General features: G+C 42.2%; 2 protein-coding genes across 6 annotated transcripts; one reads left to right on the top strand and one right to left on the bottom strand.

Annotated features, from left to right (window-relative positions):
* Positions 1 to 3473: 3473 nt before the first annotated feature.
* On the bottom strand, positions 3474 to 23484 carry LOC131688864 (alsin homolog). 4 transcript variants are annotated; one of them, XM_058973445.1, is made up of 8 exons: positions 23342 to 23479; positions 22368 to 22609; positions 20019 to 21560; positions 5407 to 5977; positions 4611 to 5345; positions 4373 to 4552; positions 4170 to 4315; positions 3474 to 4109 (listed from the first exon to the last, which is right to left on the bottom strand). In XM_058973445.1, exons 2-8 carry the CDS (start codon positions 22411 to 22413, stop codon positions 3859 to 3861), a joined length of 3471 nt encoding a protein of 1156 aa, XP_058829428.1. In that variant the 5' UTR covers positions 22414 to 22609; positions 23342 to 23479; the 3' UTR covers positions 3474 to 3858. The 4 variants fall into 4 exon arrangements, with proteins under 4 accessions (XP_058829428.1, XP_058829427.1, XP_058829429.1 ...); XM_058973444.1 differs by lacking the exon at positions 23342 to 23479 and adding an exon at positions 22710 to 22863 and having other exon boundaries at positions 22368 to 22539; XM_058973446.1 differs by lacking the exon at positions 23342 to 23479 and adding an exon at positions 22710 to 22848.
* Positions 21805 to 22362, top strand: LOC131688865 (ATPase inhibitor mai-2, mitochondrial). 2 transcript variants are annotated; one of them, XM_058973449.1, is made up of 3 exons: positions 21805 to 21897; positions 21943 to 21998; positions 22093 to 22362. In XM_058973449.1, the coding sequence occupies exons 2-3, from the start codon at positions 21949 to 21951 to the stop codon at positions 22322 to 22324; spliced, it is 282 nt and encodes a 93-aa protein (XP_058829432.1). In that variant the 5' UTR covers positions 21805 to 21897; positions 21943 to 21948; the 3' UTR covers positions 22325 to 22362. The 2 variants fall into 2 exon arrangements, with proteins under 2 accessions (XP_058829432.1, XP_058829431.1); XM_058973448.1 differs by having other exon boundaries at positions 21820 to 21998.
* Positions 23485 to 23803: the final 319 nt, after the last annotated feature.

Raw genomic sequence — 23803 nt, forward strand, 5'->3', positions numbered from 1 at the left:
AACGGCAGATTTTTCTCAAGACATTCGTGTACCTTGTTGGTTGATGGCTTGAACCACCGCTTTGAAATCCCTCTGTCCGATATAGCGATGTACAGCATAATTTTTTTTTTCAAATTTATACTTGAACTTGTCTTTTACTTAGGGGGGTGTGGCCGACTTGTCGCTGGAGTAGTAGCTGTCATTTCCTGGAATGTGGGTCTTCGAGAGCGGAATGTAACTTTCGTCGTCCAGCACGAACAACGTCCCGCGGTAGTTCTTCGCCATCCACCGGCACATCATCGGCATTTCAACATTCGACACTATGATCTCCGCACCAACTACTCTAATTTATTGTTATGTTAGTTAGAAATTAGTACTCGTTTCATTTTTTATTAAAAACATCCGAGTATTATTAACCGTAGTGTGTCCGACGCGGTACCCGGGTACCTTTTTAAGTTTCAATTAATTAAATTCCTATGTTTAATCCATAGCTGGAAATTGAAATTTTGTGACATCTTAGAACTTCACTAAGTCAAGTTTTTGGGTTAATAATATTGTTAATATAGTAAGGGTGGGAGTGAGGAGGGGCTCCTGAAATTTTTGACTACGTAACAGGCCGACGTGGGTACCCGGGTACCCACAAAACTAAAATGCCCATAACTAAGGTAATATCCAACCGATTTCGATACTTTTGGCCGTTTTGGATTCAGGAAGTCATCCACTTTTGGACTTGGTAAAAATGAATCGGGTTGCTTCATTCGGTTCTCGGGAATCCGGGTTTCCGGAAGCAGGTTCCAGTGCTGAGGTACAATTTGCGAACTTCAATGGAATACTAGCAATATGGGTATCAAAATTCTTGGAATTGCATCAGTAGGCTGTATCTCGTAGTTTTGGAACCATTTGGTGATTTGACCCCGGAACGGACATTCCGGAGCAGGTTCCCGTGGGGCCGTGGGTGGCCATTCCTTTCCAATTCCATTTTTCAAATTGCCATAGGGTCCCGTATCAATAAAAAACAGACTTTCGAGACAATTTGAAGAGTTTTGATACTCATATTGCTAGGACATTATTAAAACTTACAAATCATATCCGAGTACTGGAACATTACTCCGGAAAATCCGGATTACCAAAAACCAGATTCATTATTCCGGTTCTACTGTACATAATCAAAAAGTAGACTAATTCCTGAATCCATAACATCTAAAAGTGTCGAAATCGGTTAAAGGAAGCCATAGTTATGAGCATTTCAATTTGTAGGTACCCGGGTACCCTCGTTGGCCTGTTAAAGGTGTTTTTTTGTTGGACACATAACTTAAACATTTTTCAAAGTTACCCAAATTCTTTTTTTTTGTTTCACCCAGGGCTAGGGTGACCATATCAGACGAGTAAAAAACCAGGACAGTCGAAAGGGGACTGCTTCCCCCGTTACTTCTCAATCGACTGTGCCTTCTCCGTAGGTTTTCGGCAACTTAAAAGTTCTGGGGTATGGTAGTCTTCCATTAGAATTCAATCACCGGGCACTTTTTCGGACTTACGCACACCCAGTTCTTGCTACACCACATTCAGCGCATGTTTCATGATAATTTTTGGAAAAATCCTGAATTGAGCGGATGAAACGAGATATTTTGAGATCGTCTGTACTGGACCGGCGAGGAGTTTTCAGCACACGTCCTTGAAGCACAGAGAACATATATATATATATATATATATATATATATATATATATATATATATATATATATATATATATATATATATATATATATATATATATATATATATATATATATATATATATATATATATATATATATATATATATATATATATATATATATATATATATATATATATATATATATATATATATATATATATATATATATATATATATATATATATATATATATATATATATATATATATATATATATATATATATATATATATATATATATATATATATATATAAGCTAGAACAAAATTTCCCGAAAAACCTGTGTAAACATTTAAATAAAAATACGTTGAAAATCACCATCGCATACATGTTCGCATGCGTGAATCACCATTGTATCCAAGTTTGCACACAAGTCCCGTATAGCAATTTCTGGCCGATCGAAGCGCCAGCCAGTGGCAAGTTGCTACTTTCTGCTGTCATTTCAAAGCGACAGTTGTATTTCTTACACAAGTTGAAAACTTTACTTGTATGTCAGTTATCAGTGCTTGAAGTAAAGCAGAAACATGACAGGTTTCAAGTAGCTTCCATCCGCTATTTCTGATGTAAAATAAACATTGATATCGGCCAGAGTTTAGTCTACAACTGGAATCGGTTGGATTTAATCGGCTGCTAAATTTAATCGCAAACGGACTACACCTCATTCATATCCAACGTACATACGAACGTTCCTTCTCTTTTCAATTTCTATGTAAGAACAGGAAGTTATAAAGCGAAATGACGAGGCATTTTGAAGAATTAAAAAAGACATCGGATGAATATGATATGAAGATTCAAGTGTATTAAGCTTTGTTTGTCGTATTCTGGTCGGTCCTAACTGCGGGCTGGACAAGAGTGAATACATCGTAGACTTGGCGTAGACCTAATATACATAAATGTTTTAGGATTAGAGGAGAAAAGCCAGGACAAATCAAGCGTTTTTATCGACTTCGCATGACACCAGGACAGTCAGTGAAAAACCAGGACATGTCCTGGGAAACCAGGATGGTATGCGGTGAGTATGCCCCACAACAATGGGTGATGCATGAATAATTCTGCAAGCACACATAGTTTTAAGCCAAGCTGAAAACTTGGATTGTAACTATAATATTCTAGTAAGCTACTCAAAATAGTTCTATCAAAAATGAAACGATACTGTTATCAGTCATTTTTATTTTTTAGATTCAATTCAGGAATCCTGGGAATTGATCAGGGGCATTTAGCCCCGGGGGGGGGCGTATTTACCTTTTTACCCTACTCGGGGGACGGAGTCTTCTTCGACAGATGATGTCCTCCATCTTGAGGGTTCGGTGAATCAAAGTATAAGAGCAGAGATATTTTCGGCCGGCGTCACGCAAGCTCGTTCCGTCCTTGTACTCACATGCACGTTTTCGTCTCGAAAATGGTCAACTTTTTTCCACGATGACCATGCGTTTCATAAAACCGTACAACACGCTCGCGGAGTGCTTGCTGTTTCGAGGCGATCTTCGATTGAACTGACAGCACCCCTGCGAAAAGAAACATGCCACCTATTTCTAAGAAGTTCAGAGAGCAATTTCTTGGAGAAAAAAATTTACGCTTTTTACTTTCATTACAAAAAGGTATTGAAATCATTCCCATTTTTATTGAACACCCGTTATATTCGCTTTGCTTCAAACCTTCGATTGGATGTATACATTCACCATTGTCTCAAGATTAGGTGCCACAATAACGTCATCGGCGAAGCAAAGAGCTGAACAGACTTTTGGAAAATCGATGAGATTCATAAACAACCGAGGAATCCTTTCAGGTATGCTTCACGCAAATTTTATATCATCTACATAACTTTACATTTATCATTATAACTTGCATCAAATAGTCAACCAGACTGGTAACCGATAAAACATATATCACAAAACAATTCATCCTATCAGTAAATATGGTACATTGAATTTTTACAATTTTGACATTTTTTCTAAAGGCCTGATGGCTCTTTAGAGTTAAAAATAACATGTTATTGCTCTGTATCACTTTATGTCTAACTAAAACCTCTAAAGGGAGACGTGCAAAACGCCCCGTTCGACAATTCGAGGATATTCTGCGAAAAGGAATGACACAAATCACAGTATTGAACCGTTATAGACCTACGACTACCTAACGACTAATTCGACAAGCTGCTCGACCAATTATGTACTTCCACCGTCGTAGATTTTATTGACGAAAAAGTTATCCCCAATTATGTGCTGATAGGAAGCTTTCAGCGTCGTCAGACAGTAATCGTTCTGCGTATTGCTGTGGTAATCAAAACCATAACCATCGTTTTGCAGAAGATCCTCCAACAAACTGATTTCCGCACCGAGCTGCGGTATGTTTGCCTTGATGATTAGCAGAATTACCAGCTCCAACAAGCTATCCGCAGCCATGTCCAGAATAGTATCTGAAAAATAATTAGAAATGAAGGAGAAACTCATTCGTGATAGAAATCATCAGTCGGTACCTTGTTCCTTACTGGCGACGTCAAGTAGAGAGAAAGCCTCGTTGATATGCTTCATCATTTCACTTGGACAGCACTTTTCTTTGAAACGATTAAGACTGTCAATAGCTTCCTGATAGCGAAAACTTTTAATAACGGGAATAAGTTGCCTGAAATGATGTTAGTTGGAAAATTGTGACCATAGCAGAATCGAATCAAAAACAAACCTATTGATGTCTAACAGTTGAATAAGATTTTCGTCCGTCTTTTTCTCACAGATTAAAATTCGTTGACGATATATTTCATCGTTTTTGCTGCACTTGCTTGCATACAGCACGAAAAGGGCGGAATAGATACCCTGAGTCATTAAAATTGGATACAGTAACGACTGATATGACACCAATTCTCTGTAAAAATCAAATTAAAATAAATAATTTAGTGAACACCTGAGAAATTTTGTGTTACCCATCAACGACAGCGGAGTCTTTCGGCAAGGCAGGAAACATAACTCTCAAGACTAGGGTGTAAATGCGACTGACTATTGAAATCCATTCATTCATCGCCGGTTCACAGAGGATCGAATTAGGGGTGAATTTCCAGCAACTGTACGTCGAATAAAAACAATTGGACAGTTTCTCGAATAACTGATGGAGCGGATGGTAGGAGTTACGAAATGCTTCACTCAAATACTCTCGCAGTTTTTGTAACCCTTGTTTATCGACGCAGGAAATGCAAAAATCCGGAATAATCTCCAGATCGTGGAATGGTGGAATTCTGCTTTGATCATGAGCCGGATTCAGCATGAATTCGTTATCGTACTCCCTGGAAGAGATTGAAGAAAAACTCCTCACTGAAATATTGTCTAATGCCGCTAGCGAATCACCTGCCGCAGTCAGTGATAATTTTGAATCCGAAAAGCTCGACCGTAATGATGGAGTGGAGAGGTTCATCAGTCGGAATCCACTCTGGCAGATTTGAGCTGCCGCTTGGTCGTCAAACTCAGCCAGTTTGGTTTCGAAATTATTTGCCTTCAGTTGTTCTTTTCGCTTCGCTCGGGTCATATAGATAGCGATTCTATTCCAAATCTTATTCGTGTCCAGCAAACGAATCTTACCGATGTCACCGGTGCCAAACACCGATTGGTGGAAGCAGGTAAAAATGGAAGCCCACTTGCGTTCAGCGTTGATTTTGAGGTCCAAACTGCATGGTAAATGAAAATAAGTTAATAAGAGAATAATGATTCAGGGAATTCGATACTCACATTGGAACCTTGTTGAACTGTTGATCCATTGCCATGTTGCCGCTTGAAATTTTTACATTTTCCCACGTTCCGGCAAAGCTTCCCGTCAACGTATGGCCACTCATCTGGGTATTGGTGTCATCCAATTCAAATGATTCGGAGACGATTTCTTTTTCTGGGTAATAGAACACACCTTTCCCGCACGGTCCGTCTATCGTCAGCTCGCCCTTGTAGTACACTCCATTTGGGAAGATGGCTAGTCCGCCAGCGGAATTCGATAGCACATCGTTGGTGAATAGACCTGCATAGTACGTACCGTTGGTCGTGATCAAGATCCCATTGCCGTACTTTTTATCGTTGGAAAACATTCCAATGTACTTGACCCCGTCCAAACTATCCTCCAGCACCCCGAAGCCGTCCTTCGCATCGTTCGCAAAATCTCCATTGTACTGATAGGCGCTCGTTAGTAACGTTCCGAAACCGTTGTACTTGTCGCTCTTGAAGTAACCCTGATACTTGAAGTACTGTTTCGCACTGGTACTGGCCGATTTTAGCTTCCCGCTTCCTTCGTACTTGCCGTTCAGGAAGTCACCTGTAAGAAAAAGTATATTTTTTGAGAATATTAGTATTATTGTGTGCCAGACTATACGGGGTGTTTGGTTCATGATTAAGAACCTCTCGAGGGACGTTAGACTATAACATTTCGAGGAAAAAATACACATACCATCAAATCACCGTTACAGAGTTATTGAAATTTTTATGAAAATAACTTATTTGCCTTAAAATACCTCAAACCCAAAAAGTACACTTTGTATTTGAAATCTTTTAGCTCCATTGCAAAAGCAAACAATTATCTATTGAATGGTGTCTTCATATCTATCAATTAAGGGGGTAAAGGGTTTCAGCGCAAAAAAAAACATTTTTTGGCGTTTTTTGAGAAATTTGGGTCAAGCGAATCGATCAAAACTTTTGTACATTATAATGTATCATTTCAATAATATTCTGTAATTTTTCAATGTAAAAATATCACTAACCGACTCCATGACGAAGCTTTTTGTAGAATGTCTCGTTGTTGGGGTGTTAACTGCCATTCAAAGACTACTTCCCCGATTTATTTCAAACTTTGCATACATTTTTATTATTATTTATTATTTATCAGTGTGCAATCGGGCTGTCTCAACGACCTATTTCTGCAACGTATATGCATTAACTGTACACCTACCGTCTCGCTGTCGGACTTGACAGTGTGTACAGTGCTTTATGGTCACACATATGATCGCGAACCCGGCTTCCCATGAGCGTTTTGGCGGCTCAGAAGCTTTCTTTCCATGTTACTTAGGTGTACATTGATCATGTGTATATATTCATACATACAGGCATACATACGAACTTACATTCATACATACATAGCCCAACCGGAATGTCAATCGGCACATCAGGGTCGACGCCAGTAACAGCCTGATTATGGCATACTGGCCATGGTGAACGACAACGGACAGGACACGGATCACGAATTGGACGGCGAATTTGGGCTGACAGACGTGCTGTTCTACTCCCTGAGTAAGGAAGGATGACACCGACTTGAAATGGTGGGTGGGCTAACAGCACGGCTGCCTCCGTCCCAACAAAACCCTGAGCACTACTCCCCATGAAGGATAGTGTCAACCCTTGCATGACCTCCCTGATACTAAGTTTTTGGTAGTATAGATAATCATGGGATCACGAGAGGCGACTATGTGCAACGAGTGGAGATAGCGGCCCGGAGTTGGGACCCAACAAAATGGAGCAAGAAACTTACACATATGAAGTAGACGCGGCGAATCCCTTCGCCAAAAGCGGTTTAACGAGGTCACCATCTCGGCAAAGCCATCCAGTGCAACAACAGCACGACCAGGAGAAACAGCAGCCGCAGTTTCAACACCAGGAGCAGCCTCAACAGCACCAGCAGCCGCAGCTTCAACAGAAGCAGCAAAAGTAGGAGGGGAGCGCCTGGTTGAAAATACCAAGCTTGTCGAGCATAGCAGTAGCTAAAAACAGGTGAACGAACTGCACAACTTTGTTGACAAAAGGAGTAATGTGCACAAGGACATCAAGACACTGGTCCTGAGGATACAAGGTAACCTCGGATTGGCCGGCAAGGAATGGAGAACCTTGGAGCAGAGAGCGGAGGTAACCGGAAAGGAGCTGTTGATGACCAAGAAGTCCTTGGAAATAAGGCAAACCGAAAGTGAGGGAATCTCACGAGGCAAAAGACAAACCCCAGGGGACGTCCCTCTCTACACAGAAGAGGCCAATAGCTTCTCCAGGTGATGCAAGAGCAGGAGGTTCCAAGAAACACAAGGAGGCTCCCTGCGTAGTGGTACGCGTAGCGAACTAAGCAGCCACCAACGTGGATAAAAACACCAAATGAGAAGTCGTCGGCAGCACAAAACGGAAGGCGAACAATAAGGATAGGTTCGAAAATCGAAAGCTTCTCATGGGACGAAACAAAGGGGAAGCCCTCAAAGTCAAAGCTAACGGTGACTCACACGAGGAGGCACTGCGCGCAATGAGGACAAACCTGCCTGTGAGAGCCTTGTGCCCGGAGGTAACCATCCAATGTAAGGACCTGGATGAGATATCCTTGGTAGAAGAGCTAAGAGAAGCTCTGTAAAAAAAGTGCGAGCTTGGAGAAGTGCAGATGATGATCCGATTGAGGAAGGGAACTTTCGGCACGTAAGCGGCTTCAGTTAGGCTTCCAGTCGAAACGGCGAACAGGGCCTTTAAAATGGTGAAGATCAAAGTTGGCTGGTCGGTATGTCCATTGAGTGTCTCTCAGCGACCGGAAGTGTTCTTCAAGTGTCAAGAGTTCGGCCATCTGGCGAGAAACTGCAGTGGACCTGACAGGAGCAAATTGTGCAGAAGGTGCGGGGAAGAAGGCTACATGGCAAAAGACTGCCGGCAGGCTCCGAGATATCGCCCCCAGAAGTAATATCGAGAGGTAGTTCCTGGGAGGAACGATGGCGGCGCCCAATGGAGTTTAGTCGGTATTAATGGCAGCGTCACCATTCGAGCCCGAAACGCCCCCAGTACACCCCGTGTGGTAGCTTAGACACTAGGGCATTGCAAAACAAATTTTTTTTTTGAATTCTCGAAGCCCCCCCCCCTTTCATATTGTGACAAATGTAAAAGCAAGCTCAGATGCCAAATTTCACATCATTTGGACCATTTTAGACCCCCGCCCACTTCGCTTGAAATGTTTTGAAATTGGTACTATGGGAAAATATGGAGGAAAAATACATTAAATGCTATAACTTTTGAAGTAGCAATCAGAAAATTACAATTTATACCTCTTTTGAAAGGAAATAATCTTAGTATTTGAATGTTTCTAGGAAAATACGGGAAAGTGAAGTACTGGGTCATTTTGGCCCCAAAATCCCCTATTTTTAATGATTTTTCTGCTCCGTTGTGCAAATCATACATATTTTGTAGTTTTTCTAATGTAAAAAATCTCAAAAATCTATCGGAGCCTTTTTGACCTTTGTCCGAATACGAGAAGTTGGGGTTAAATGACCTTTTGTTATTCATATTAAACTTCATCATTTTCTCGTGAATATATCTCTATTATTCTTTACACAATTTTAATAAACTATACCTTGTTGAACGTGGAAAATCCTTAGGATTATAACAAAAATAGATTCGTTACCGGTAAAATTCAGAAATATCAAATTATCTGACATATAGTGTCGATTTTTATCATAAAATCGCACATATTAACTCCATTTAACAACAAAATTCTTATTTAATTTACTACTTTTAGTGTAAAATATGCTTAGGGATCACATGAGAAAAGTTTCATTTCTGGAAAAATAGGGGAAGTTGAGGTATTAGGACAAGTAATGAAAAAAATGAGATTTGTAAAGTAAATATCAAAAAGTTTGATGTTTCTGAATTTTACCTCTAGAGTTTTTATTTTTGTTGTATTCCTCAGAATTTTACACGTTCAATAAGTTACATTTTATGAAAATTGATTGAAGAATAATAGAGATATATGCATGAGAAAATAATAAGATTTAATATGAATGACAAAAAGCCCTGTAGCCCCAACTTCTCGTATTCGGACTAAGGTCAAAAGGGTTTCGTTCGATTTCTGAGATTTTTTCACATTAGAAAAACTACAAAATATGTACGATTTGCATCACGGAGCAGAAAAATCATTAAAAATATGGGATTTTTGGTCCAAAATGACTTAGCACCCCACTTTCCCATATTTTCCTAGAAACAAAAATATCTCCATTCAAATACTATGATTATTTCCTTTCAAAAGAGGTATAAATTGTAATTTTCTGATTGCTACTTCAAAAGTTATAGCATTTAATGTATTTTTCCTCCATATTTTCCCATAGCACCAATTTCAAAAAATTTCAAGCGAAGTGGGCGGGGGTCTAAAATTGTCCAAATGATGTGAAATTTGGCCTCTGAGCTTTCTTTCACAGTTGTCACAATATGAGAGGGAGGGCCTTTGAGAATTCAAAAAAAAAATTTTTGCGATGCCCTATTGGACACCTACCAATTGCACGTGTACTGAGCTAGGACGTAAAGGTCTTCTCCATTGTAAAAAAGGCTCCGAGATATCTGATCTGCGCAACGGAAGAAGGTAACAACCACGTTACAGGAGGCCCACGATGTCTTCAAACAGGCGACTGCAACGAAGTCACAGTGGAGGTAACGCAAATCAACCTCAACCACTGCGACACAACACAACACTTGCTGCGGCAATCTGTAGCGGAGTCTAAATTCAATATAGCTATCATTTCGGAGTCTTACCGTATCCCGATCAGCGATGAAAACTGGATAGCTGATAACGGAAAATTAGCGGCGATTTGGACGACGGGGAGGTATCCATTTCAGGAAGTGGTTTATTGTGCGGATGAAGGCTTCGTAATCGCCAAAATCTTCTTCTGCAGCTGCTACGCACCTCCGCGGTGGACGACCGCTCGATTCACAGAAATGCTCGATAAGCTGACAGAAGAACTTATCGATCGGAGACCTGTCGTTATAGCCGGCGATTTCAACGCTTGGATAGTAGAATGTGGCAGCCGCTTTACCAACTCAAGGGGGAGTAGTCTACTCGAGGCCTTTTCAAAGCTGCACGTAGAAGTTGCAAACGATGGTACAACCAGCACCTACCGCCGCGACAGACGACATTCAGTTATTGACGTTACCTTCTACAGCCCCGGGCTGGTTGGAAGTTTAAATTGGAGAGTGTGCGAGGGGTACACCCACAGCGACCACCAAGCGATCCAGTACACTATCGGAAGCAATAGGCAGTCGGAAGCGCGTGTGATCCAATCAAACGAGCGGAGATGGAACACAACGAAGTCTGACAAGGGAGTCTTCGTCGAGACGTTGAGGCGTGAGTGGAATCACATTGACTTCAGTACAGACGAAGTGATAGCGGCATTAGCAAGAGCGCGCGATGCAGCCATGCCAAGAGAAGGTAAACCAAGGTACAGTCGCCGCCCAGCTTTCTAGTGGAATTCGGCGATTGCCGACCTACGTGCATGCTGCCACCGAGCCCGGAGGAAGATGCAGAGAGCCCGAAACGTCGCGGAAAGAGATGCTCTAAGGCCAGCGTACAAAGCGGTATGGACCGCACTTAACAAGAAAATCAAGCTCAGTAAGACAGCCTGCCTAGAAGAGCTTTACCGCAACGTCAACTCAAATCCGTAGGGCAACGCCAATAGAGTTGCCATGGCGAGGATAAGAGGACCGGCAGTACCACCGGATAGGTGCCCGGAGAGGATGAAAGTCACCGTAGAAGCGCTATTTCCACAGCATGAACCGACGCCATACGGAACGCAGTATGACTACGAAGAAGAAGCTCGGGTAACCAATGAGGAGCTGATGGTGGTGGCAAAAGCCTTGAGAACCACGAAGGCCCCGAGACCAGACGGTATCCTCAACGTGGATCTGAAAACAGTATTCTCATAGAACCCGGATATGTTTAGGACCGCGTTGCAAAAGTGCATCGACGATAGTGACTTCCCCGACATCTGAAAGCGACAAAAGCTAGTGCTATTCCGAAGCCAGGCAAGCCCCCTGGAGATCCTTCAGCATACAGGTCGATATGGCTGTTGGATACAGTCGGCAAGGTGCTTGAAAGAGTGATCCTTAACAGGCTTACAACATACACAGAGGGATGGAACGGACTATCCAATATGCAGTTCGGTTTCCGGAAAGGTAGATCCACCGGGGATACCATACGAACGGTCGTGGAAACTATGGAAGCTGCGCAGAAGCAATAGGGAAGAGGTAACCGCTACTGCGGAGACTTCAACAGCGCTAGTTGGACCACAATCGCCGATTCGCTGCACAGACTGAGACTACCTCTGTAGAATTCTGAGGAGCTACTTCCAGAGCCCGGCAACTGATCTACGAAACTGACGCCGGAAAAAGAAGTGTAACCGTAACAGCGGGCGTTCCACAGGGTTCCATACTCGGCCCAACTCTTTGGAATGCTATGTACGACGGAGTGCTGAAGCTGAGCCTCCCCAGGGACGTGAAGATTGTCTGTTTTACTAACGACGTGGTGCTCCTAGTGATCGGAAAATCACTAGAGGAAGTAGAAGTACTCGCAACGGAGGCGATACATGTTGTGAAAGACTGCATGCGCGAGAAGAAACTCACGATAGCTCACCACAAAACCAACCGAAAGCAGTGCAGCGGGCAAGAATTTCGGTCGGAGAGTGTATCATCAACTCAAAGCGGGAAGTTAGTGATGTTAGACGACCGGCTAAGCTTCAATAGCCACATTGACCACGCATGCGGGAGGGCCGTAAAAGTGATCTCGGCACTATCTCGGATCATGCATGTCTCGGCGATCAGCAGCAGTAAAAAGCGACTACTAGCGAGTGCCTCCACATCGGCGCTCAGAAACGCAGGACCTGCTTGGGTGACGGCACTGCAGACGAAGATGTCCATGCGGGTGTCTAGCGCGTACCGAACTATCTCGTCAGAGGCAGCCTACGTGATAACTGGACCATTCTCATAAATCATCTACTCGAAGAAGAGAGCGAGTGTTATAGGAATCGAGTTCGAGTTCGCCGTTCTGCATCGCGTGCGGAGATGCAGAGGAAACGTCGGAGCACAGGGTACTGAAATGCCCGCGGTTCGAGCCCGAGCGAAACGAAATTAGAACCATTGTCGGTGAGGACGTTAACATGGCCAATATTGTCGAAAGAATGTGTGCGGAAAAAGAAAAATGGGACGCGGTGAACAGAACAGTTTTTCAGATCATGTCAGTGTTGCAACGAAGTTGGCGAGGGGAGCGACGTAGCAGTACACGGCTTCGGGTCGTCGAGGTACCGATGAACTGGAAGTTACACTCCAACTGGAATCGCCGGACCGACCATGGCACTTGACAAGTCGGTCTGAGGAAGAGAGATAAAGTAGACCAGCGGGCGCGACCGGAGTAGGCTAGATCCACCGCCCGGGACTAGACTGAGCGTACACATCGTCGACGGGGTATCTGAGCACCGGAAGTCATCTGTCCCCCGGAATCGCAGGACTGATCTCGGCACCTAACCGACTAGCATCGAGATAACGGTTTCGAGAGAAATTTCAACCTCGGGAAATCTCTCCGTCGGAATAGACTAGGCCCACTGCCAGGGACTAGCTTGAGTAGATCGAGAAGTAGCACCGGCAAGTGGTCGTCGGACGCCTGTGAATCGCAGGACCGACATCGGCATCTGCCCGGGTAGCATCGGTTTCGGAAGATCTTCCACTACCGGGGAACTCTTCGTCGGAATAGGAAAGATCCACCGTCGCGGACTATTCCGAGTAGTCTGTAGCGAATCGCCGGCTTGAATCGTCGGGGCACCAGTGAACCGGATGCAATCCTCCACCCGGAATCGCTAAACTGACCTCGGCATTTTGCCGGACTGCATCGAAGCAATAATAGCGCGTCCGTCAACGGTTGCGGGAGACATTCTTTTGTCGGGGAACTCCCCGTGGAGGTAGGCTAGCTCCACCGTCGGGGACTACGCCGAGTAGCACCGAACACGACAAACCACCAGTATAGGGACGTCGGGGTACTAGTGAACCGGAAGCCACCGTCCAACCGGAATCGTTGGATCGACCACGGCATCCAACTGGTCAACGTAGAGAGGAGGGCTTGTAGAAGATCATGCCGTGCAGGACTGATATGGCGGTTATGAGACCAGCGAAATCTAGCACTACCATTTAGACCTGGAATCGTGTGAAGTGCATTAGCACGCCTCCCCCGAAGTAGTCATTTCAAATGGAATCCGGGGGTAAGGCAAATGTCGGACTCCTTGGTGGAGTTTAGAAGAGTAGGATTCAGAGTTACCTCACTCTGGCACACGATGGACGAAATCGGTAGTATGGTCTAACTACTGAACGTGTGCTGGGTTGGCGTAAAAGCTTTACCATCAAGTAAAAAAACATTGCCTTGGGGTCTACGTCATATTGGCAAATTTCGCATTGAACTAGCTTTATACCCACGGTCAAAAATGTCGACAACCAGTAGGATCCACATGTCCCCCACCCAAGCGAATTGATCAACTTGCTAAGTAGGAGCACATATGTACCAACCAACCAAGAAGACTTCCGAACCAGTGAGAATGGACCGTGCCAGTCGAAGGCCACAGACCCAACGCCATCTCATACAGGTCCTGCAATTAAGAGTTTTGTTTGTTATTCCGCTCCTAACAACGCATGCTAAGTCGTCAGTGATGCAATTAAAACTTCGCATTGATTTTGCTTCTTTCTTCTTCCTGATCTCCTCTTAGGTCCCCTAGGTCTGAAGCGGATCAATCGATTATTAGTAAATCAGAGAGGGCTGTCAACCGTAATGTCCATGAATACTAAATTCCCTCCAGCTATTCTACCGGTTATTCTTTCTGTTTTAGTGTGTATTAATTATTGCTTAAATGATTGTTGCATCAGATTGAATTATTCTGTTGTAACACCACTATGCTTGTTTAATATAGTGGATATAGTTAGGTGTGATCCTCCTCATCAGACGTCCTCTCGTCCTCACTCCTAGTTTTCCTAACCTTGTTAAATGCCTCTCCCGTCGGCTATACTATCTGCTAATTCGACTCAATTAGGAAGATTACTATGTTACAGCTAAATCACTGAGAACAAACACCCAGGTGTCGAACAAACAAGCTTAAAATACTTGTTTTGCTATTTGAACTAATCTCCGCTAGACCACAATGGTCATCATATTGGCATAATCCAGTATAATTGTGATAGTCACTTGGGCATCAATTATGTGGTCCACTGTCAATTCAGTGAAACTCACGCACTAAATAGAACAACGGTAGAACCATCATAATTTTCTTTGGATGCTGCGTACATTTTTTACTCAACTTTTACGTTTACGCTGGTCGTCTGTTCTCGGTGCCCAAATAGATGTTGCTTCTCAGTTTAGCATGAACCGGAGGGAACTTGGCCTTGATCCCAATGCTCTGTCACCGATGTTACGTGATATTCGTTATGGAATATTCTTTGTTTGGGGGCCATTCATAAACAATGTTGTTCGTTTTATTTATCCCTGATCCGCTGATACGTCTAAAATTCATTTTTAGTTTTTATCTCGTTACGTGACGCTCTTCCCCTATTGTCAATATCCGATATCATATATGAAGGGTCCCCTGGTGATATATTTAGAGCAGACAATCCAATGAAAAATAGGATTGACAGGATTTTAGTGCGCTCTTGGCGCCTTGTGTCACATCTTCATGTTTGTTATACATGCTAAGAATACCAAAGCATGTGATGTGACGACCGGAAGATTAGAGAAGCAACTCCTCCCCTTCCCCCAAGTCTGCTCCAAAATTACTGCTCTTGAAAGATAATTGCCAATGTATGTATTATACAATGACATAAACTCGAAAATTATGATTCTTTACAGCTTATTTTTTTAGATTTCGGACCCTGTTGTTGGACAGTGTCCACAACACATTTTAAACACACCAAATGTGACTGAATATATTTTGGAAACTGTGAAGGTTATTCTACTAAACAGACGTACTGACTCGTTCTCTATGCAGTGTATCAAATGCAGAAGAACATAAGCAAATCAGTGACTGCAAATCAAAAATGGTACATAATTATTTATACAGGATCACTGCATGAAGTATTTTTTTAGTTCTATCATTTGGGGTAATAAGAAAACTCGGTACAGTTATATTGCTGCGGAATTAACAAAACAGCATTAAATGTTATGCAATAGATTTTGCAATAATAGATTTCATGTAATAGTTAATCTGGAACAATATTATGAAATACCATCCTCAAGTTCATGTTTTCAATAAAATGTTCCTCAATCGTTTGATTATCGACTTCCATTGGTTTGAGCAAGGACTGTAACATATTGGATTAAGCTTTCGCAAGAGTCTGGTCTTCCTCCGACATGAAATCCATATCATTTCCCCGCGATATCGGATACGTCCGGGATGTTTCAATTAAGGGTTTTTTTTCGAGAGTTGTCCTACTGGAGCTGTAGAGCTAGGTTCTCGGAAGGGCTCCCCGTCAGAATCACATACTACAATACAGACGAGACAGGCAATGTCGCCCACTAAAACACTGCATTAGGCCAATTGTAGCGGGCCGTGATTCTGAATGTGATATTCATTGTACGGTTCAGGTATCATCGCGAAGAGCTCGAGCATTTGTACGTTAACGTGTTCGATTGCGTGTGCGTTTGTATGTCGCGTGTGCTAACGTGTATGTAACTTCGCGTGTATGAATTCCATTCTATAACCGTGTCGTGTGCCTTTCGCATATTCGCGTGTGTTCTTGGATAATCGCGCGCGGACCGTGAATCTAATACTTTATTTTTTGGTGTCCTGCTAAGATGCTAAAAGAGTGTGAGATCCTTTATATCATTAGAGTGCCCAGTAACGTCGCCATGGAACGCGTTGTCTAGTGGATATTTGCTTTATTTTTTTGATTGGTCCCACTGAATGTATGGACCAAAGTTTTTAGGACAGAGAGTAATGGTTTCAGGACGTGACAGATTCATGAGCGCGCGAAAACGGACGTTTGTAGGTTCATGTTTGAGACAGCGTTTGAAACTTCGTGAGTGCTAAAACGTTCTCCTTATTACCGGGATGTTACTAAGTTTGCGCGATCGCGAACGTAGGTGTGCGTTGGTAATCGCGAAGAGCTTAAGCGTTCGTATGCTAACGTGTTTGTTACGTGTGATCGCGTTCATGTGACTTCGCGTGTACAAGACTGGATTTTGTAACCGTGTGGCATTTCCTATATACGCGTGCGTTCTTGGATGGTCACGCGGACCTTCATGCTGATAATTGGTTTTTGGTGTACAATTCACATTCTAACAGGGAGTAAGTTACCCCATATCACTAGAGTCCTCGGTCATGTCACCATGCAACGTGGTGTCCAGTGGATATGAGAGCTTTCTTTTTTAATTGATCCAATTGAAGGCATGCACCTGGTCTGCTGATATCAAGGATAGAAACATCCGGAAGTGACCGATTCATGATCGTGCGAGTCTGGGAGTTTTTAGATCACGCTTGAGAGCGCGTTGGAAAATTTATAGGTGCTGAGACATTCACTTTATCACCGGGATGTTATCATGTTTACGAGATCGCGGGTGTAGGTGCCGGGGATGGTCGCGAAGGGCTCAAGCATTTGTATATTAACGTGATTGTCACGTGTGTGTGACTTCGCGTGTATAATTTTGATTTTATAATGATGTAGCGTGTATTCTTGTTTGTTCGCGCGCGGACCGTGAATCTGATGCTTAATTTTTAGTGTATGGTACAGATGGTAGTCCATTTCCCTATGGGGAAACTTGAGTTCCAGGTCATGTCACCATGGAACGTGTTGTTTAGTGAATATGAGCGTCACTTTTTTATTGGTTCAACTGAAGGCATTAGTCCAGACTGATAAAACTTTCGGACGTGACCGTTTCAGGATCGCGCGAGGTATGGGTTAATGTTTGAGACCGCGTTTGGAAGTTTAAAGATGCCACGTTTACTTAACTACCGGGGTGTTTTCATGTAGGCGAAATCGCGGGCACAAGTATATGTGGATTACTGCAACTGCATGGTCGCGCCCGTGGCCAGGCCTGTGTTGTCGCGAAGGCCACGAGCGTTTGTACCTATATGAGTATAGATAACGTATAGTAGAGATATACTAATAAAAGGAATCATAACATGCTAAAGAAAAAAAGATGCAAAGAGCTTGACTAGAAGTGTATAAATTGAACAATACTATTTTGGTATACATAAATAATGGAAAAGCAAACTAATAGATACACAAAAGAAACAGACTAATGAAATAGAATAGAAAAACATATGTAACATGCAACCAAACTCGTCTAAATGCAGCAAATGTTGTATATTTATCATTACCGACAATTGCATGCTGTTAGGCTTTCATCATGCTATGCTGGCCGGGAATGGATGACTCACGTGCGTCGGTAAATTTATTTTACCCTAATTTATCTAGCCCGACTTTCCCCAATGAATAGAACCAAATGCTCAGATTGATCACCAGCAGTATTAGCCACTATCCTATCATATACGTCAGTTCTGCATCCATTCCCTGACCCAACTGTCACAAATACTCATACTAATACATACATAGATACACATACGACTAGCACATAACAGTTGTACACTAGTACGAAAAACTATGATTATCACAAAGCTATAACTAATAGGTTTCTACTTATTCTACTTTATTAAATTAATTTAATTATTAAATTAATTTAATTAGTATATGCACGATGACGAAGTCGACCGATAAATGGACACACAATGACTCCCTCCGTGAGCCCCGTCCACGAATACCACCAATAGAATAATATTTGCAAACATGGCACATCAAAAGTCAATCTACGTCGATCCGCCAGTCGGCCACGCCACCGCCCATAGACCAGTGGTTTAGCGTTGGTATGCGCTGGTGCGGAGTATGAAAAGACATATAACATAAAAAAGGCGCATAAGCCCTCTCGGTCTCCTCGATGCACCACTATCGAGGCGTAATGCAATACCCATCTTAAAGCAATTGATGCTTGATGATGTTTGCAATACCGTCAAACCCCTAAACCTTGGGGAGGGCTTCAATTAAGGGGGTTTTTTACTAAGAAAATGGCAGAATTGCAATTTTTACGAAACATTCCACCGTTTATGAGTAAAAAACCCATTAATTGAAAAATTGTTTCGAAAACTCAACGTAGAGGTTAGGTTTTTTGCATAGAATTTGAATGCAGTTTGAAATAAATCGGTTAAGTAGTTAACGAATGGCGCAAATCATGTTTTTTTTCTCCAAGGATGTTCTACAAAAAGCTTCGTCACCAGTTTGCTTGTCGATATCTTTGTCTAGAAAAATTAAGGCATGTTATTGAAATGATACATTACAATGTACAAAAGTTTTGATCAAGTCGCTACACCAAAATTTCAAATAAAACGCAGAAAGTTTTTTTTTACACTGAAACCCTTAACCCCTCCATTAATCAAAAACGTTGATGACGTGTGTGTCATCAATGCAGGTAGAAACAAACACTGAACTTAACGCAGGTATCTGCTACGCCGCCATGATTTCAAAGCCAACATCTAAAACTTCGCGTTAGGGTCGATCCACAATAAACAGAATCGATTTCATTCGACACAACTTTGTGGTACATAGTCGAGTACATTTAATTTGTTGGTGCACCACGATGTAAAGTTTTTTTTATTCACCGACATGTCCAAAACAACACATTTCTTGAGCGTTTTTTCAAAACGTCATATCTGCAATGAGTTACTCTCTTTGTTTACTTTCTCTTCTGTTAATAATTCGGTCACTTTAACGTTTATCCCTCAGCTCTTTGCATAATATGCTAGCTAAAACCACCGTCTTTCGATCTGTACTGTAAAATAAGTGAAAAGTGTTATAGTGACGCCGTAAAAATCGAAAGAGAAAGTATAAACAGAGAGTAACTCATTGCAGATATGACGTTTTGAAAAAACGCTCAAGATTTCTTCAATTAGCTGTGCAATGTTTTCTCTTTTTAACAAATGTCTAAAAATTGAGTACGGTATCTGACTAGTGAAAATCGAGCTTCGAACAAAACGAGCAGAACAATTTGAACTGTCAGTGGGGCCCATAATTTGTGTGCCCGCTGAGATGTTGACTTATGTCAGTTCAATACTATGTAATGAGATGGGGGTGCCATATACGTGACTTAACGAAGGTCAACTTTTTCGTCAAGCATAAAAATGCATTTTTCGCATCGTAGTTGGTCATGATTGTAAACGCAGGGTTCAGATGAGAAGCATTAAAATTAGAAAAACAAAAAAGTGATCAAAATCCTCGTGAAAAATGTATCCCAGTGGAGCACTTCCGCAAATTACCAATTGTAGACCATGTGGAGCTTGTTGTCCCAACCCTTGCTGGCCATGCTGGTATCCGTGCTGCTATCCGACGCCAATTGTTTCTATTGATTTTATATACCAGCATATGCAGTTTGATCATGCCATGAGACTCAGGAATGCCGGATTCTACGATTGATAGCTACCTTTGCGGAATTAAGACGCCCGATACGTTAGGGGTTACAGAATAAAGAACCAAGCCTAAAATAAGTATTTTCTTTAGCAAATATCACTCACCTTCGTACACCAACGGAATTCCATACTGTGTTCTGCTCATCCAACCATATCCAGTGATTTCTCCCTGATAGAGTTCTCCTCTGTATATTCGCTCTTGTCCTTTTAGTTCTCCAATGCCGTCGATTTGTCCAACTTTCCAAATTCCGAAGTACTCCATCCCGCTGTATTTTACATGTTTGTCACTAAATCGATAGAAACTGTACCGATAGACCGGTTGTTTTGCAGTAGCATCTTTATTCAAACTGCGCATCACTTGCGTCTTTAAACAATTCAGCCACACAAGCTTGTCAGTCGAGTTTAGGGTGTGACACCGTAGCACTTCCTCCGGAGTAACGATACTGACCATAAAGCGGAGCTTCTCTTTGTAGCGGTTCTTCAGTGTTTCCTTGATTTCTGTAGAAATCCAAATCAAACCCAGTGGATACTCCACAACCTGCGTTCCTGATAGGTAGCATAACACATCGGAGAACAGGATTATCCGTGGAGACGAGGAAAATATGTTGAGATCAAGCATTTTGAGTGGCACTTCGTTCGAATCCAGTATTACCCTCCGGTGAGCCTCCCGCAGGGAAAACCACCGAACGTTCTCCTCCTTGAGCCAAAATTCTTTGGTTATCTTAACCCGTTTACCCATTTCCTCGCAAACCTCTTCGTTTAAAAATTTGAGCCATTCACTTTTTGCGTTCAACAAATGATTTTCCACTAATTCGCTTAGTGATTTATTCGAATTGACTAGTAGTTCGATTAGTTCGACAAAATTTCTTACGTGATCCAGGTATATCTGAAGTAGTTTACTTTCCGGTTCATGCATCAGTCCCAAACAGTCACTATCGCAGTAACATTTCAGGATGCTTCGGTACAAGTAGTGCAGTTCGTTGTGAAGAAGTAAGGAGAAAATTTTCGTATGATCGTTGTCTAACAAAAATCGGCGTAACGATTTCAGATTGAGCAGCAACAGATAAAACAGTCTCATGCACGATCGAAAGAAAAAATGCGGGGATAGAGTATTGATGGATTTTTTAAGTATCCTAGTAATGTTGTTTTCTTTGAAATGTTTTAGCAGAGCCTGAATTGTGACCTGTTCCGCGGTGTATATTCGCAGGACATCCTTATTTATCGGAAGATGATTCACCAGGATGAGACTATCACTGGCCAATACAAATGGTATCTCGTCAAATTCATCATCCTCCGCCAGGGTTGTCACTTTCCATCGGTCGGAACATTCATAGATCAAACTCCCCTCATCGGATTTAATATCGTGAATGCGTAGATCGTTAGTTAAAACGTAGGTCTGAAAGTTACCACTGCTAACATCTAGAATTTGCTTAAACCGGCCGAAAAGCGTCGGAGTACTTGAGCTGCTGAGGGTCAAATTGGTATCGAGAGAAGCTTGATTTTTATTTGTATCGCCCCACAGGTACAGACTACCGTCCACGGTCAGCGCTGAAGAGTAATCACAGCAGCTGGCAATTTTCGATACGTTACACAGCTGCAGATGAATGATATTGTCGCGCCGGATGTGGTCACCGGTTCCGAGTTGGCCTGAAACATACAGAGTTGGTTATATATATATGCGACAAATGATTTCATGAAATAATTTTGACACGAAAGTTGTCCAATTTTACTACCCTAACATTGTTTTTACGAACTTTTATGCAACTTTTTGCCTTATCGCGCAAAAGCCGGCTGATGCGAAACATGTGAGAAATTATTGCTCATCCTATTTGTGCATTTAAATGTCTAAATTTAGAATTTGTCTGAAACATTTCTCACAAGTGCACAGTGAGTTGGTGAGAAACTGCGCAATAATTAGCATTATTTCAATGTATCATACGTGAGCTCCTTCGCGGTTGAGACGTCAAATAATAATTATATAGTTGTAGGAGTCACAATAATCAGTCCAGTACACGAAAAACTGTCCGAAGTTCCGATGTTTTCTATTCAGCGAAACACAACTCGACTCTACCCAATCGGATTAAGGTGAGTTTCCTGTTCATCGTATAAAATTTTACCATTCAAACTGCATCGGAACAATCATATTACGTAATATTACCGGTTCTTGTTTTGACCGCAGAATCGCAAGAATGAGCCAGGTTGGTGATTTAGGATCAGGCGCTGGCAAAGGAGGCGGCGGTGGCGGTTCCATCCGGGAAGCTGGCGGATCTTTTGGTAAAATGGAAGCAGCCCACGAGGAGGAATATTTCTACAAACAACAGCGTGAGCAGCTGCAGAACTTAAAAACTAAGACTGATACTAAAGGCGCTGACGAACAGGCGAAGGCACAAGCAAGCAGTGGTAAAAAATAGCTTCGAAACTAATTGAAATACATTAGATACACAAACAACTCACCTTTATTGATTTTTCCAAAACTAGCAACTCCGGTCTCATGAATCATCTGACCGTACACCTGAATCGAATCAACATTTGCACTACAAACTGCGTCACCTAAACACACCAAATGCTCTAAATCCAACACTAACTTCTTATAAATGTTCTTCCAATCCGAGTAACACTTGGTGTCCTCATGTAAGCAATAACGGTCGTAAAATGGATCCTTTTTAACATCTGCCAACACTTTGCCGGCCTTTTGACTAGATAATATTACAAAATCAATTCCGGCGGATATCTGAACGATATTCTCCGAAGCTAATTCATTGACCGCAGTTAATTTTTCAAAGTTAAGCAAATTACCAAACTCGCCCTGAGCATACAGTTCCGTTCCCTCGGAACTGGTCAACAAGAGACCGTTGTTGTTGCAGCAGATCTTCTCAAACCTAATTTTACTATCCTCGAAAATCTGCCTCCACACACCGATGGATCCGTTCTTTCCCTCGTAGATCGTTCCATCCGATTTGCTGACCAAGTACACCCAGTTACCTTCCGTGTCGAAATCTGCCACATCCTCACGCAGCCGTTCGAATTCGACAGTTTTTTCACGTACCCGATACTCGCCCCGTAACAGATCTCCGCCTACCGTGAGTAGTAGGTGGTACTCTCCACAAACACGCAATTTGCTTCCATATTTGAGTAAGTAATCCGGATCTTTTACCACAATAGTAACCCGACTTCCGTCGTTCAAATCACTGAAGGCGGACACAATATCAGTCATTCCGAGTTTGTCCTTGAATTCTTCTTGGGAATGTTATGCTCACTCAGTACTGGTACAAAACATACAATCAATCCTACAGCCATAAGGATCAGCTGCTTCTGTGCATTATGAAATCAATCCTTTGTTTATCGTTCTGCAATACGCAACCACTCCCGAAACCTCATAAGCGCTTGCTTAAGGGATAACGAAAATTACGAGCCAGCGCTTTACACACCTATCATGAAACAGTTTTGCCCGCAAGATATACGATATATAGATACAGCTGATAACAAAAATTGCCCATGAAAGCACAAACTTTTACTGAAACTGCGAGAATCTAGATGATAATAAAGAGGGATATAGCAAAATATTTTTTTCAAGTTCCTCTTTACTTGTTTTTCTTTAATCTGTCAGGGGTGGAACAATCGGGTTTCGGTGAGTTTGAATCCCGCCCTCAAAACGAACCACACGATCATTCAAAATTACTCAAAATTTGAGTTCCGAGTATTCAAATTCCTAAATCGAGGCAAACTGTCAAAAAATGAATACAGTCGTGATTCGCTGGTTGGACATTTTTTAACTGGGCCGCTTTTTAGATGGACCCCCGGTGGTTGGACCATTATCAAACTAAAAAGCATCTGAACGTAAAAATCTCATGTCAAATTGACTTTAACAATCTATCTAACAATCTTTTAAA

The sequence above is a fragment of the Topomyia yanbarensis genome, chromosome 3, assembly GCF_030247195.1.
Source record: "Topomyia yanbarensis strain Yona2022 chromosome 3, ASM3024719v1, whole genome shotgun sequence".
In the NCBI taxonomy this organism is placed as follows: Eukaryota; Metazoa; Arthropoda; class Insecta; order Diptera; family Culicidae; genus Topomyia; species Topomyia yanbarensis.